The sequence below is a fragment of the Neophocaena asiaeorientalis genome, unplaced genomic scaffold (assembly GCF_003031525.2).
Source record: "Neophocaena asiaeorientalis asiaeorientalis breed wild unplaced genomic scaffold, Neophocaena_asiaeorientalis_V1.1 scaffold177, whole genome shotgun sequence".
Classification (NCBI taxonomy): domain Eukaryota; kingdom Metazoa; phylum Chordata; class Mammalia; order Artiodactyla; family Phocoenidae; genus Neophocaena; species Neophocaena asiaeorientalis.
In genome coordinates, this window is record NW_020172779.1 from 14526256 (window position 1) to 14539511 (window position 13256).

Consider the following 13256-nt stretch of genomic DNA (forward strand, 5'->3'; position numbering starts at 1 on the left):
GGCCCCACACCCTCCCTCAGCAGGCTTTCTCTGACTCTTGCCTTCAGCTTTTGTCCCAGGGCTGAAGACTCCCAAATCTCTTCTTGAGATCCCTCTACCTGCCTTCAGCCTGGTATGCCCAGCTGCCTTCAGATCTATTCTCTCGGATGTTTCTCTTGGACGTCATCTCAAGCCTAATACATAAAAGAGAAACTCACACCCTCTCTTCACATCTCCTCCCTAAAGCAGCTTTCCTTCCCAAGTTGCCTACTGCTCTTCCAGCGCATCCGTTTCCTTATTCCGTAAACTTGGTGTTACGTAACTAACAGATGCCTCGCTTTTGCTCCCAAGTCAGCAGCCAGCAAATCCCAGGGAGTCTTTGTCGGCAGTAAGATTCAGCCCTTTTCTTTTCCACAGCCACCAATACTATGCACCTAACACTCCCTTCTGTATCAAAATCGAGGTCTTCCCTCCATGGATTGTCTGTCATGCTGTCGGCTCCATAGAACCCTGTTGCTGATAATTCAACGCTACGGTCCTTATAAAGAACCTAGAGTGGTTTCTTAAAGGACACATTCCAAGCTTGCACGTAAAGTTGTTCATTAACTAGTTCCATTGTACCTGTTTTGTTTTGTTTTTACATCCAGTCAATAAATATTTACTTTATTTACATAGTTATTAACATGCTCTAGTCCCCCTACTGTGTGCCAGGCAGGAATACAGAAATACGAACAGAATATGGTTTTTGTCATTTTCTGAAATGTGTACAGCCCAGTGGTAGAATACAAGCACATATGACAGTTTACTTAGGATTAAGTGGGAAAAGTGCTACAGTAGAGGCAAATCAAGATGTTGTGAAAGGTTGGGGAAGAAAACTGGGAGCAGGAAAGATGTTATAGATGATAAAAATATGCAACAATGCATTGAAAGAAAACCAAGTATTTGGTAATCTGCCCCTTATACCCTTAAGCAAGAGACAGCCTCCAACATACCATTTGTACACACTTCCCTGACTCACTCTAAATTGCCCTCCACCCTCCCACAGCCTCTTTAAGAGCTCTCCAGATCTTTGCTAATTCAAATTCTGCTTTCTTACAAGTCCACCTCAAGATAGTTTCCCTCAAGCCCTCCCCCCTCTTATCTTCACCTTCTTTTTCTTCTCCTTTCAGTACTGTACAATATCATTTCTTAACCAGAATGTTGGCACTAGGACAAAGGATCTCAAACTTAAATAGGTATTTGAATCACCCTCAAGTGTGATCCATCGGGGTTTAGTTAGGAAGGCAGGAATCTGATTAACAGGTTCCCAGGTGATTCAGGCACAAGAGGATCTTAAGCCACTTTGAGAAACACGGGTTGAGACCTCTGTGGCTTCCTTCGATTTCTCCATACTGGCTGTCCACAGCCCACAGGGACTAGCTAAGCATATGTGGGTTGCTGAAGGCTCTGGGCTCCAAGTATTCGCTTAGGTGACCATTAGATACTCACACATTCGCTTAGGTGACCATTAGACTCTCACATTCAGAGAGTCAAGAAAAGTGATTCAGTCAAGTGGATAGAACCGCCCTCTCTGGAGGAAACTGACTCCTGAGGCGTGAAATCTCTCTGAGTCACCAGCAGAGCAAGAGGAAATTACATTTGCTGTCCTCTCAGAACAAGCGCAGCCGTCGCCCCTGATGACCTCCGTATGTCTCAAATAAATCACGCTTTCAGAGAATACAGAACACACTGCAAGTTCAAGAGCTTATAAAAGAAAAAACCTACAGGTACACGATGCACTCAAGGCCGTCACGCGTAGCCTCACAACCTCATAAACGGGTGCAGTTGCAAGAAACAAATATTGCTAATGCACCTCGCATAAGGGTTCATGAAAATGAATATGACTCAAATCAGGAGGGTCTGACAATAAAACGAAGCCCGAAGTCGCCCTTATGCGCGGCCCTGTCCTCTCCAACTTCCCCTAGCCCCAGCAAGCCGCCCCTCCCTGCCCGGAGCGCGGCTTCCTGTGGAGGCGGGGCCGAGACGTCGGTGACGTGCTGACGTCAGGGCGTGCGGACGCCCAAGTGTCGTCCGGCGCGGAGCTGGGCCGGCTGCAACTCCTGTCGCCAGCTTCCTTTGCGTGAGCCGCGGGTTTCGTGTCGGTGCTCTCCGCCCTTCGCCCTTCGCCCTTCGCCCTTCGCCTCGTCTCGGTCTCCCCGGCCCGTCCGTCATGGTGCCGTCGGCGCGCCTGGCGAGGCCCCGCTGAGCCTCGGCCCGGCGGCTAGCGCGGCTCGGGGTCACCATGCCTACCCGTGAGTGGCCGGCCGAGGGTCGGATCGGGCGGGGTGCGTTGGGAGCGGCCCGCTGGGCGCGCACTCAGGTGTCGCCGTCCGGCGGGGCGGTGGGGCAGGCGGGCCTGGCCGGGGAGAGCCAGGAAGTGCCGGCGACCGGCCGAGTTAGTTTCGTTTGGTCTTAGGCTTTCACGGTGGGGTGGCGTGGGAGCCCGTTGTAGAAACGGGGAAACCGAGGTCCGAGCGCTAAGGACGCACGGCTAGTAAGTGGCAGAGCTGCTAGTAAGCTTGACCTGTGGGACTTGGAAGTCCAGCTCTTTCTCCAGCAGAGCTAAATGGCACTGTATGGAAATGCTGAAAATAGCTCCGTCCCATCGCCATTGCCTCCTCACTTGCTCGAGGACCAGGCATCTCCTGGTGGGACGCTCCGTCCTGGCCCAGAGCCCTTCCGCGCGGCGCCCGACGTCCCAGCTCCCCTGACTTTTCTCTGTGACACGTCCCGGGGGTTGAAGCAGGTGCTCTTTGGGGAACTTGTTGGACCCACCGGCTTCAGATCCAACTGGATCTGACAGCTGATTCCAGTGGCAGTTGATTGAAATTGCAGGTGTAGGCAATTTGAATAAGACGCGTTGAATAAGATTCTGGAGCTTGGGCCCAGGAATCTGCGTGTCCTGCTTGTTACTGAGGGACCCTGAAGTTTGAAAATTGCTGGATAGTGGAGGCGTTTTGGACAAACAGGGTACTATAACACTACCAACGACAAATTTTAAAACGACCCAGAGAATCACCATGTGACTTTAAACCCGGTGACCTATCTGGATATGTGCAGACTAGGGAAGCTCCTGATTTTGGACGTAGAGCAAGCATGATGATGATTGATTTGAGATTCTTTTCAAGTAGGGCTCTTGCAAGCGTTTCATGTTGTAGAATCTTGAAACACTTGTCTGTATGTTTCCAATTAGTTCATATTTCTTAGAATTCATAACTTTTCCTGATTGTCCTTATTTTTGTAGACACATGGGACATTGGATTTCCAGGTCAGCCTCAAATGCATTTTTTGTCCAGTGGTGGATAAAGAGGAATTATTTCCTGATACTAGAAAGGTTTATGTAACGCTGTTACAAATTTTTAAGCAATCTTGATGTAAAGATTACTAATAACTCCTCATGTATGTATGGGTAAGGTGGATTTTGTTCTCTGAACCCAGTCCTGTGTGTCCTAAACTTGATGTTCTTGGACTTTTGTATCCCGTACGTATGTCAGCAGTTTATATTTTAATTTTATTCTTCTAGACTGGAGGAATATCATCATCAGTATTAATTGTCAATTTATTGTTCCTAAATTTATATTTATGTTAACAAGTGAATTAGCACTGTGCTAATCTTTTACTTTCTTAGAAAGCAAAGGGGGTGGGGGAGGAACACCTTTCTTGAAAGTTAAGGCTTCAAGTGGACTTTATTGGTAAAATGGCAATTAAACAGAGTTTTTAAGTTATGTTCTAAGGTTATATAGGCCAATAGAGTGGATAGAGGACTTTTTTTCCCCTTTAATTGTGTGATTTACAATGCAGAACGACACAAGGATGAGCCATGGTGTACTTTGCATAGTTAGTTAGTATCCGTGACCTGACTGGAGGGCAAGTGAAATATTTGAGTTATCTATCATTGCTGTTAATATTTATTATGGTACAGTTTCTGTGATTGCTTAAAAGTGTGGTACCGATTGGTGGTACACGTGTGAAGTCAGTTGTGTTCATAATTGCCTTTTTCTCTTCTTTTGTGACCAGAACCACCAAAATAGCTGATAGTGTATGGATATTAGTACTTCCCAGAAATTCTGCATGTAGAATAAGTAATTTCCAGGAACATTATTATTTTCTTTAGGAATTTTTTAGGAAGGAACACCCCCCCGTGCCCCGCCAGTAAGCGAAGCTTTTTTTCTTTCTAATGTCAGATGAGTTAGAAGGCTCGTGTACATGCTCAGCCAGTTAATCCTTAAGCATTTAGTGAAATAAATGTAATGCTTTTCTGTAAAATGAAAGTGTTGGAGATGATCACTAGGGTCTTTTCAGACCCTATAATTCTGAGAGTGACCCTTATTCCAAGCCATAGAATTATTCTACTCTTGCTATTTTGTTGCTTATTTGGAATATTGATACCCTCAGTCATTGAAACTGGAATTGGTAAGTAGAATCCAGTGGAGCATAGCACCCCCCTGAAGGCTGAACGATGGCATATCTCATGAATGTTAATAGTCACTTCATTGGACTTATTTAGGAGATCCATAGACTCTTTTTCAGAAAACAGCTACCTGGAAGGATGTGTGACAGGAAGTTGCTGCGACACAGGAACAGTTCTGTGGTCATGTCACTGTATATTTTCAGGCAGTAGTTTGCAATAATCACTAAGCACAGATTTCAAGACTGTTTCACTAAACGATCTTTTCAAATCTACAAACCTGTAATTTGTCACATCATTTCTCTAAAGGCCTTCATTTCATCCTCCTACACCCAAAGGATCATTAAGAAACATTTTGATCGTGAAGATTTTCGAAACTCTGTATCAGAATTTGAGTGGAAGAAACGTTAAAGCTTCTCAATCCAATCGTTTTATTTTATTTTGCATATCAGGAGACTGAGACTCGGTGAGTTTCAGTAACTCGGCTAAGGTCACAGGTGGAGTAGAAGCAGGACTTGAACACAGACCTGGGATTAGGGTTTGGGTTAGGGTTCCTATCCATAATCACACTGAGCATAGATACTGTTTATTTTTCCATAGCAAAGTTGATAATAGTTTATCTTTTTTAAAAATTTTCCCTGGAGTTACACTAAGGCAAAAGTGAGCATGGCCAAAACTTACATTAGACATGTGAACTTAAAAGAATATTTAACATTTTTGCCTTTGCTTCTGTCTTGTCACAGGAATCTGAGCGAAGTTTGCTGGGGATTCCAGTGGTATGCTAGGTAGATGCTTGGTTATATAGGTATAGACGTAAACTTTTTAGTAAACTACTTCTATGAAAGGGACTCGTTAGCTGACAGATAACTTGTCTCAAAGCAGGTCCAATAAAATATGCCCTTTTATTATATATGAAAACATTGTATATTGGCTAAGGGAAACTGCAACTATTAACCATTCTTCGCTGTTAAACTATACTTTCAGTAATTATTTGTGGGTAATGCTTTCTTTTCTCATTTAGATGTTGGCATTGATATCTGGCCGCATTTGTTAGGCTGTGGTAATGTGGTCCATCTGTGTGTGGATTTTTTCCGTTGTTGAGGTTGATTATATTTGACTTATTTTTCCATCCATTCTTATGAAGTAAGTGCAGAATATAGGTGAATTGTGAAGTGAGGGATGAATGCTGGTGCAAGTGTTTTCATTTAGAAACACATGACAAGTAAACTTGACCTGTTACTGGCTTGTGAACCTTTTGTGTTTGTTCATTCTCTCTCCCTCCCTGCCCCTCACCCCCTTTTCTCCCTCTCCCACCCAGCACCTGTGTACACTGCCAGAGTTACAGCTGAAGAGTTTTCTTTCTCACAGCGACCTTTGGCCTGACATGTTTTGGTTACTACCAGATCTCATCTTTCAATCTGTCCCCACTCACGAGGACACGGGGCTGCATTAAAGATGATGTAGGTCATGGGGGATGAGGCTGGAGAAGGAGAAAGGAGCCAGAATTTGAAGGATGTAGGATGCTGTGCAATTAACGTGACTAAATCTGTGTTCCAGCTGCCACAGTCACAGTTAGTGGCTACTTTGTAGGCATATTAGCAGTTTCCAACTTAGTGGTTGCTTAAAGACTTAAAATTTGCTCTTAATAATAGAAATTGATTATTGGATATTGATTGTGTGCGAGGCAATATACTTTGTGTTTTACAGGAATGATCTTACTTAGTTGTCTCCGACATTGAGGAAGGCCCTATTTGACCAATTATAGAAATGAAGAGATTGGTTCAGGGAAGTAAAGTAGCATGCCTAACGACAGTGAGTGGTGGAGCTGGGATTGGAAGTGGATAGGTGTGACTTCACAGTCCCAGTTCTTTTTTCACACTGTACTGCTCTGAGCCAGGCAGGGATTGAATCTGCAGTCCTCAGATCCTATCAGTTTCCTTTAACACTGTCACTTTTGCTTAGCGCTATGTCTTATCACATAATAGGTGCTTGGTAAATGTTGATAAAAGAATGAATTCTAACCGGAGTCAGAGAAGTTATTCTTTGGATACTATAACCTGAAATAACTTTTTTCCCCCATAAAAACAGTGTTATAAAAAGTTTTATAGTTTATGATTAGATTCTTAGCAGACCTGCCTGAAATATTTGCAAGACCTGATACAAGAATACAAATGGAGGCCCGCAAATCATAGTCCAAATGCGGGTTTCTCAGTTTTTTTCTCGATGACTTGGACTGGATCAGTTTTTGTTTGGGAGGTCTAGGGCTTTCCTGTGCGTTGTAGGATATTTAGCAGCTTCTCTGGCCTCTACCCACTAGAAGCTAGTAGTAATCCTCCCTGTCCCCTAAAGCTGTGACAACCAAAAATGGTGGGGGGGATTGTCCCTGGGTTGAGAACCACTGGTCTCAATATTAAATGTTATGGACCAAGCTGTGGCCACAGCCCGGCCTGCTTTCCCATCCAGGGTCCCTACAATCTGCTCCCCAGAGATTACTTTCTCACCCTGGAGGTCCAAGCAGACTACAGGCCTGACCTCGTCAGCAGTGATCTGTTGGGTCAGGGTGGGGTCTTGCCTGACCCTGTCCAGCTTCTTTGGGGAGCCAGAGTGAGAAGGTCCCCCCCGCCCCCCATTACCTCACTTCCATCTCGGGAGTTTGGTACAGTTCTAAGCACCTCCCAAAGCTATCACCACCTGAGTAGAGGGGCAGGTGGGTGGAGGAAGCCCCGCTTTCTCGGGAAACTGCATCTGCCTGGACTCCCACTTCGGGTAATTTGGGGTGGGCAACTTCAAAGAATAACAGCTGCCGCCATCTTTCTTTGGTTTCCTAGGATGCGATTTTCAGTATTGTCCCCTCCCCCACCCACACGTACCTCTCTAAAAGGAAAGAAAACTCTGTTTTGGGAAGCAGAGGCCCTTTCCCCCCCACCTCCACCCCCGAGTCGAGTGAAAGCACTAGTTCTTAGGAGAAAGCCACATCTTACCTATTATATAGTTCAACTTAGGTATGGAATGACCCCAGGTCATCTGAATACTGGGTGGGTGTTCACAACTACATACTTCATACTACCTTTATGGGGGATGGAAAGGTATGGTATAGGAGTATTATAAAAATCTGTGGCTAAAGATTTGAAGAAGGATTCAAAGTTAACATCAAATAAAAGATCAGTATTTGCAGTATTTATACAAATCGGAAAGCAAAATACCACCAACCCTCTGTGGTTAAAGCACACACCTATGCTTGTCAAAGTCTAAGTGCAAATGGTTGATAAAGATTTGGGGGGAGATGGTTCAATTTTACTAATAAAGAAATGCTAATTAAAAGCTGAAATCATTTTTGGTTTACCGCATTACCGAAGACTTTTTAACAGTAATAGGCAAAGGTGGTGGTGAGGTGCAGTAGTAAAGGCAGAAGTTTAAATTGGTACAATTCTTGGAAAGTAATTTGACAGTATTTTATCAAGTGCTCTGATAATGCTTTTACTCATTGACCCAGTAATTTCACTTTGGGGAATTCTTAAGAAATGATTAAAAACATAAACTGCACTAGGATGTCTGCCCTGAGGTGTCTGTCACCATAATATTTATAAAATAGTAAAAACGCAGAAACTTTAATATTCAATAATGGGGAAGTGGTACAAACATATTTGAATATTTGAATATAGAACATCCTTGCAACAAAATATCATGCAGCCATTTAAAATACTTATGAAAGCACTGGGATTATGAACTGTTTTTATTTTCTTTTCTATAATTTGTGTCTTCCAGAGTTTCTACAGTTAGCGTATAATCCACAATCAGAAAGAGTTGCTTAAGTTTTTTTTTTTACAACTTTACCATAATTTTTTCAACATTTTCATAATTCTTTCCCAAACCTAAATGAAACAAAATATTGCCCTGAACTGGTTCTTCCTTTAGCCCATAGAAAAGAATTTTGGGTAACTGATCCGATAGTGTTGATTGTGTGTGTATGTATATATATGGCTTAGGGGCACAGTGCACTTACTGTCTGATTGCTGTTGCTGTCAGGTGATAGCACATGCTTATCCTTGGTGTTTTATTCTGAAAGGAGGAAGAAATGATTTCTGATTTATTAAGTGGTGGTTTCAGTTGTGAAAACCTGAAAGGTTGAGATGAATCACTTTGGATGTGGTTTATTGGGAGTTTGTAGGCTTTTTTTGTTTTGTTTTTTCCCCCTGAATGATCGTGTATTGTAGAATGAACACAATTCTAGGGAAGTATGATCACAAAGTGAATGTTGGCAATTCCTCCTATGATTAATATGTCAAACCTGTCAAAATTCTTTCACCATTTGTATTTGCCAGGTTTATTCCACTCTTGAAATGAGCCTGCTTTCGCATGTGCTTGAAGTCAAGCAGGAGCTACTATTCATTTTCCTCTCTCTGTATAGGCTGTCATATCCTCCCTTCTGCATATTTATTTACTGCTTGCTAACTTTAGGTATTATTAGATAACTTGCTAACTTTAGGTATTATTAGATAACTTGCTAACTTTAGGTATTATTAGATAGCATGATTCTAATTTTCATTAAAGAAGGAATCACTACTCAGGTTTTTGTCATTGTACCTCTGCATCAGGTTTGCCATATTCTAAAAAATGGGCATTAAACCTTTTGCTCTGCAGTCTTGAAGAGGACTTTCATTCCCCTCAATGCCATTATGTTTGGTTTTATTCTTAGTTGGTGAGTTCATTACCAGACCTCCAGGGTATTTCTGCTGTACTGTATCCAGTACGTTTCTGGATAATTCTGAGTGTTCTTCACACCCCTGCTATTTAATCGGCTTTTTGAACAGCTGTCTTGGCAAATTGCTACAAAGTTCTGTGGGCTGTGGTTGCACTTAACTTTAAATGGATCTCACTCCCGCTGGGCAGGGAAAATGAAATATAAGATGTTCAAGTTTGCTGTGGTCAATTCCTGGGGCCTCGTAAATGGCAAAAGGTACTGGCCAGGCTAAAGGACTGGCGTGGAAGTTGAAAGGAGTGGTCCGTTTATGATATCTGACATAAATTGTTTTTTGAACTTAGTTATAAGTATTTTTATTAACTATTTGATCCATTAAATGGAAAATGATAATACTTCTCAGGGAAATTTAGATACAGTAGAATTTATGTAATTGTGCTTTAGAGGTAGAAATGCTTTATGAGCATGTGATTAGAAGAATCAGAATTAGAATTGCTTCTTGGATTGTTACCCTTTGCTGCAGCTGGTTCCAGAAGGGCATCTACAGAGGAGGGTAGTCTAGGCAGATGTGTAATAGCTAGAATTTTGGGTCTAAGTTCCTGTGGGGTTTTCCCATTCTCTTAGCTGGCTGGACGATGTGAACTTCAGGGGTCCAGTTTCTTTTTCAGTTCACAGCCCAGATCAGAAACAGACTTAAATAATTTGTCTACTCCATGCTACCTTTTCCCTTGGTTCCATCCTGCTTCATCACTTGGTCTTCCAAGGATGGGAGCACCTTTGGGAAGCTGCCCCAGGTTTCTCATACTGTGCCATCTTTACGAAATGGAACAGCTCAGGTCCAGGAGATTGAGGAAAGAAACTGCCCCAGGTCAGTTCTATTTATATGACCTTTACTAAAGCTCCACTCCCTGACACAGGATTCTCCTTGGGAGTTCCTGAGCATTACGTGTTGTTCTTGATCCGTATTGGAGGGTGGCACAAGGGAAGTTTGAGCTACTGCTAGACCTAAGTTTTCAGGATGTCTTCCATGGAAATATAACAGGGACTGCTGTGTGGAGAGGGTGCTGAAGAGACTGAGCAGGTAGGCCTCTCGACCTGACCCAGCTTCAGCCGGGCCAGCTCTGTTTTTAATCTGTCTTACGGTAAGATTCTGCATCCAATTTCAGGAGGTAAATAACATTGGCTCCTTTTTAAAAAGTTTGAAATTTATGGTCTTAGACATTAGAATGTGCCTTCTGACAAGAACGTAAGATATTTTAGAATCAAAAGCTTAGGGACCTAGAGGCAAAACCAAAGCCATTTAGCTGGTGGTGCCTCACCCGCTTTTGCTCTAATGACCTCTAGGAATGGAGCTGTCTCGTCTCTCCTTGGAGTCGTTCCGGTCATAGGCGCCGTCTGTATACTCGTGGAGTCACAAGCATTCTCTTTCAGTCTTTCTTATCTTCCTGTTGGATTTCTCTTAGGGATTGATCCACTCAGCAGATTATTTTAGTGCCTACATGTGCAAGGCAGTGATAGGTGGGGAATATGGAGATGAATAAAGCAGTGCCTAGCTTTAAAAAGTTTATCCAGTCTGTAGAACCTTGTGTAGATGGCTATCACACAAAGAAGGAAATGCAGGCCCCCTGAGACAGTGCTGTGGGGTTCACAGAGAGACTGCAAGGAAAAGGCGAGTGGAAGATGGTGTCCTCAACCTGAGTAGTTACCAGAGGTGAGAGTGCGTGTTTGGGGAAGTTAAGTTGAGTCACGCAGGTGGAAGTAACCAACAGCTGGCAGGAGTAAGTCATTGGTGCTGGAGAGCGTGACGACTTTAAGGCCATATATATACTTGGTAATTCTGTCTTTTAAGCAACACATACTTATCAACGCCTAGTATGTGCCAGCTCTTACAGGCACTGAGGCCACAGCAGTACCTCATACTAGACACGTGGGCATCACCCCGGCCATCTTCTCTGCTCTCATAAAGCTTAATCTGGGGAGGAAGACAAGTGCTGACCAGACACTTATCTTCCTCACCAGACTAATTACAAGCACCTAATGCCTGTTTTTTTTTGCCAACGTATATATAGTTTTTGATACAGTAGGTGGCTCATGGTACACATTCGGTGTATATTTGTAGAGTGACTCAGATTACTAAAGGAGAAACACAGGTTGCTATGGAAACACATGAGCGGTTGGAGGGAGAGCAGTTAGAGGTTATTAGAATACAGTAGTCTGAGTGGTGGGCTTTGGGACTTGGATGATAGTAGTGGGATGGATGGCAGTGTACAAATCTGAATATTGTTGAGAAAGTACAATTCATAGGGTTAATTGGACGAGGCGTTGAGGGAGAAGGAGTCAGGATTCACTCCCAGTTTTCAGGCTTGATCATTTGGGTGAACTGCTCTGGTACGATACAGGGACTTTCTGGAGAATGAGCTGTTTGGGAGACTTGAGATGGCAGGTGCGTCCGTCGTAGGGTATGTTAAGTGTGTGGTGCCTTACAGGACTTTCAGGGTACATTTGTAGGAATAACAGTGGATGAAATTACTAAAGGATAGGTTGTAAAGAGAGGAAAGATGCTGAGGCAGATCCTCGAGGAACGTGTTCATTTAAGGATGGAATCGGCAGAGGGAGCAGGTGGAACATTGTTAAAACAAATGCTTGCACGACAAGAACTAGGTAAGACTCACGACAGTCCATTTATTTATAGAAGCGCTGGAAGCATTTCAATGTAGCAAGGAAAAGAAGCTGGACATTCTCCTACTGTTTGATGTGAGGCTTTTGACAATGATAGTTTATGAAGTGTTAGAAAAAAAATCTTACTTTAAAACCTTAAAGATGATTGTATGTCTTAATTGTGGTATGTACTGTCCTGTACTTATGTCATTAACTTGTCACAGCTTCCTAGCTGAGGGGAGAGATTGTCAAATTATACTTGGTTGAGAGGATATAAACTCTTCTATAATTCCTGGGTAGACAAGCTAAATTGTGCAATGTGCGGGTAGAAATTAGGGAAGCTCCGCATATGTAATCTGCAACTTTCATATAGAACTAAACTATTAGTAACTTATCATCCCATGCTGTCTTCTTTGAGTCTCACTGTGACGTGTATTTGTGGAAGAACTGAATGCTCGTGGCAGACACAGTGCTTATGTAAACTTGCTGAGGAACTGCTTTACTTCAAACAAAGAACTGAGGGGGCATTTAGAGACTGGAGCTGTCACCTGAGAGCATCAGTTCGCCCTGAGTGTTGAGCACCACATTCTCCCCCCACGCAGTTGATACTCCTCTTTTTCCCCTTCCCTATCCATTGCTTTCTGCGTATTTACTCAGTGACATGGAGTAGACAGCCTCTATTCTCTTTAAAGCAGCAAAGAAATATTGCTGCTCTTTTTGCTGCCTGCCCTGATAGGGTACAACAACGTGCTGGTTAAGGGCTGAAAAATTGTTAAAGCTTTCTATCCAGTGGTTTCAAGAACAGTAGGGAGGGGTGAGTAGCGATTAAGTGTGGTTTGGCTGCAGAGCTTTTGCTGGAATGGTCGTTGATTCCACCATTCTTAATTTTTTAAATCTAAAATTTCACTGTGTTCAACCTTTCTAAAGAATCTGAGTATTTACACAAAAGTGAGATGATTTTCTCTTGTTCCGTTTTAATTTTCAAGAGTGAATAGTTTCTTTTTGTAGTTGTAGTAATAACATGAATACTACAAGTGTGTATAGATTTCCAGGTTCTCCCTTTGTGTATAAATGCCACAGAAAGTTGCCCTGTTCTTTATTTCTTCCATGCATTCGTTGTTATAAGTCTTACCTTTGAACTTGAGGAAGATATAGTAATACATTGAAATCTTCAGATTTCAAAATCTTCAGCATCAGATTTTGGTTTATGATTCATTAAAAAAGATATTAGAGAAAATTAGATTGCCTTCTTAAGAGTTTTGATTAACATAAAAGTCAGTTGTGCGTGCTGTGACCATAATGTGTATAATAAATTAAAAGAATACCTAATTTAAAGAAGTCTTAGGCTTTTAACATTGTGTTACCCAAGTGAATACAAAATGTTTGGAGTCTTTATGCTTTAGCTGGAAGTTTTGGGGAGACTATGTCAAGCACTGAACCTCGAAGGTTTAAATTAGTAGCTTAATGTTTTTT

General features: G+C 42.6%; 1 protein-coding gene across 5 annotated transcripts in view; it reads left to right on the top strand.

Annotated features, from left to right (window-relative positions):
* Nucleotides 1-2061: 2061 nt before the first annotated feature.
* Nucleotides 2062-13256, top strand: part of EFR3A (EFR3 homolog A) — a 186371-nt gene continuing 175176 nt past the window's right edge. For all 5 annotated transcript variants that reach the window (XR_003002748.1, XR_003002749.1, XM_024741301.1 and 2 more), the window contains exon 1: nucleotides 2062-2270. Coding sequence is in view for 3 of the 5 variants with exons in the window: in XM_024741301.1 (XP_024597069.1) it covers nucleotides 2261-2270 (10 nt within the window). In the remaining 2 variants the exon portion in view is untranslated. The remainder of the gene's footprint in view (nucleotides 2271-13256) is intronic.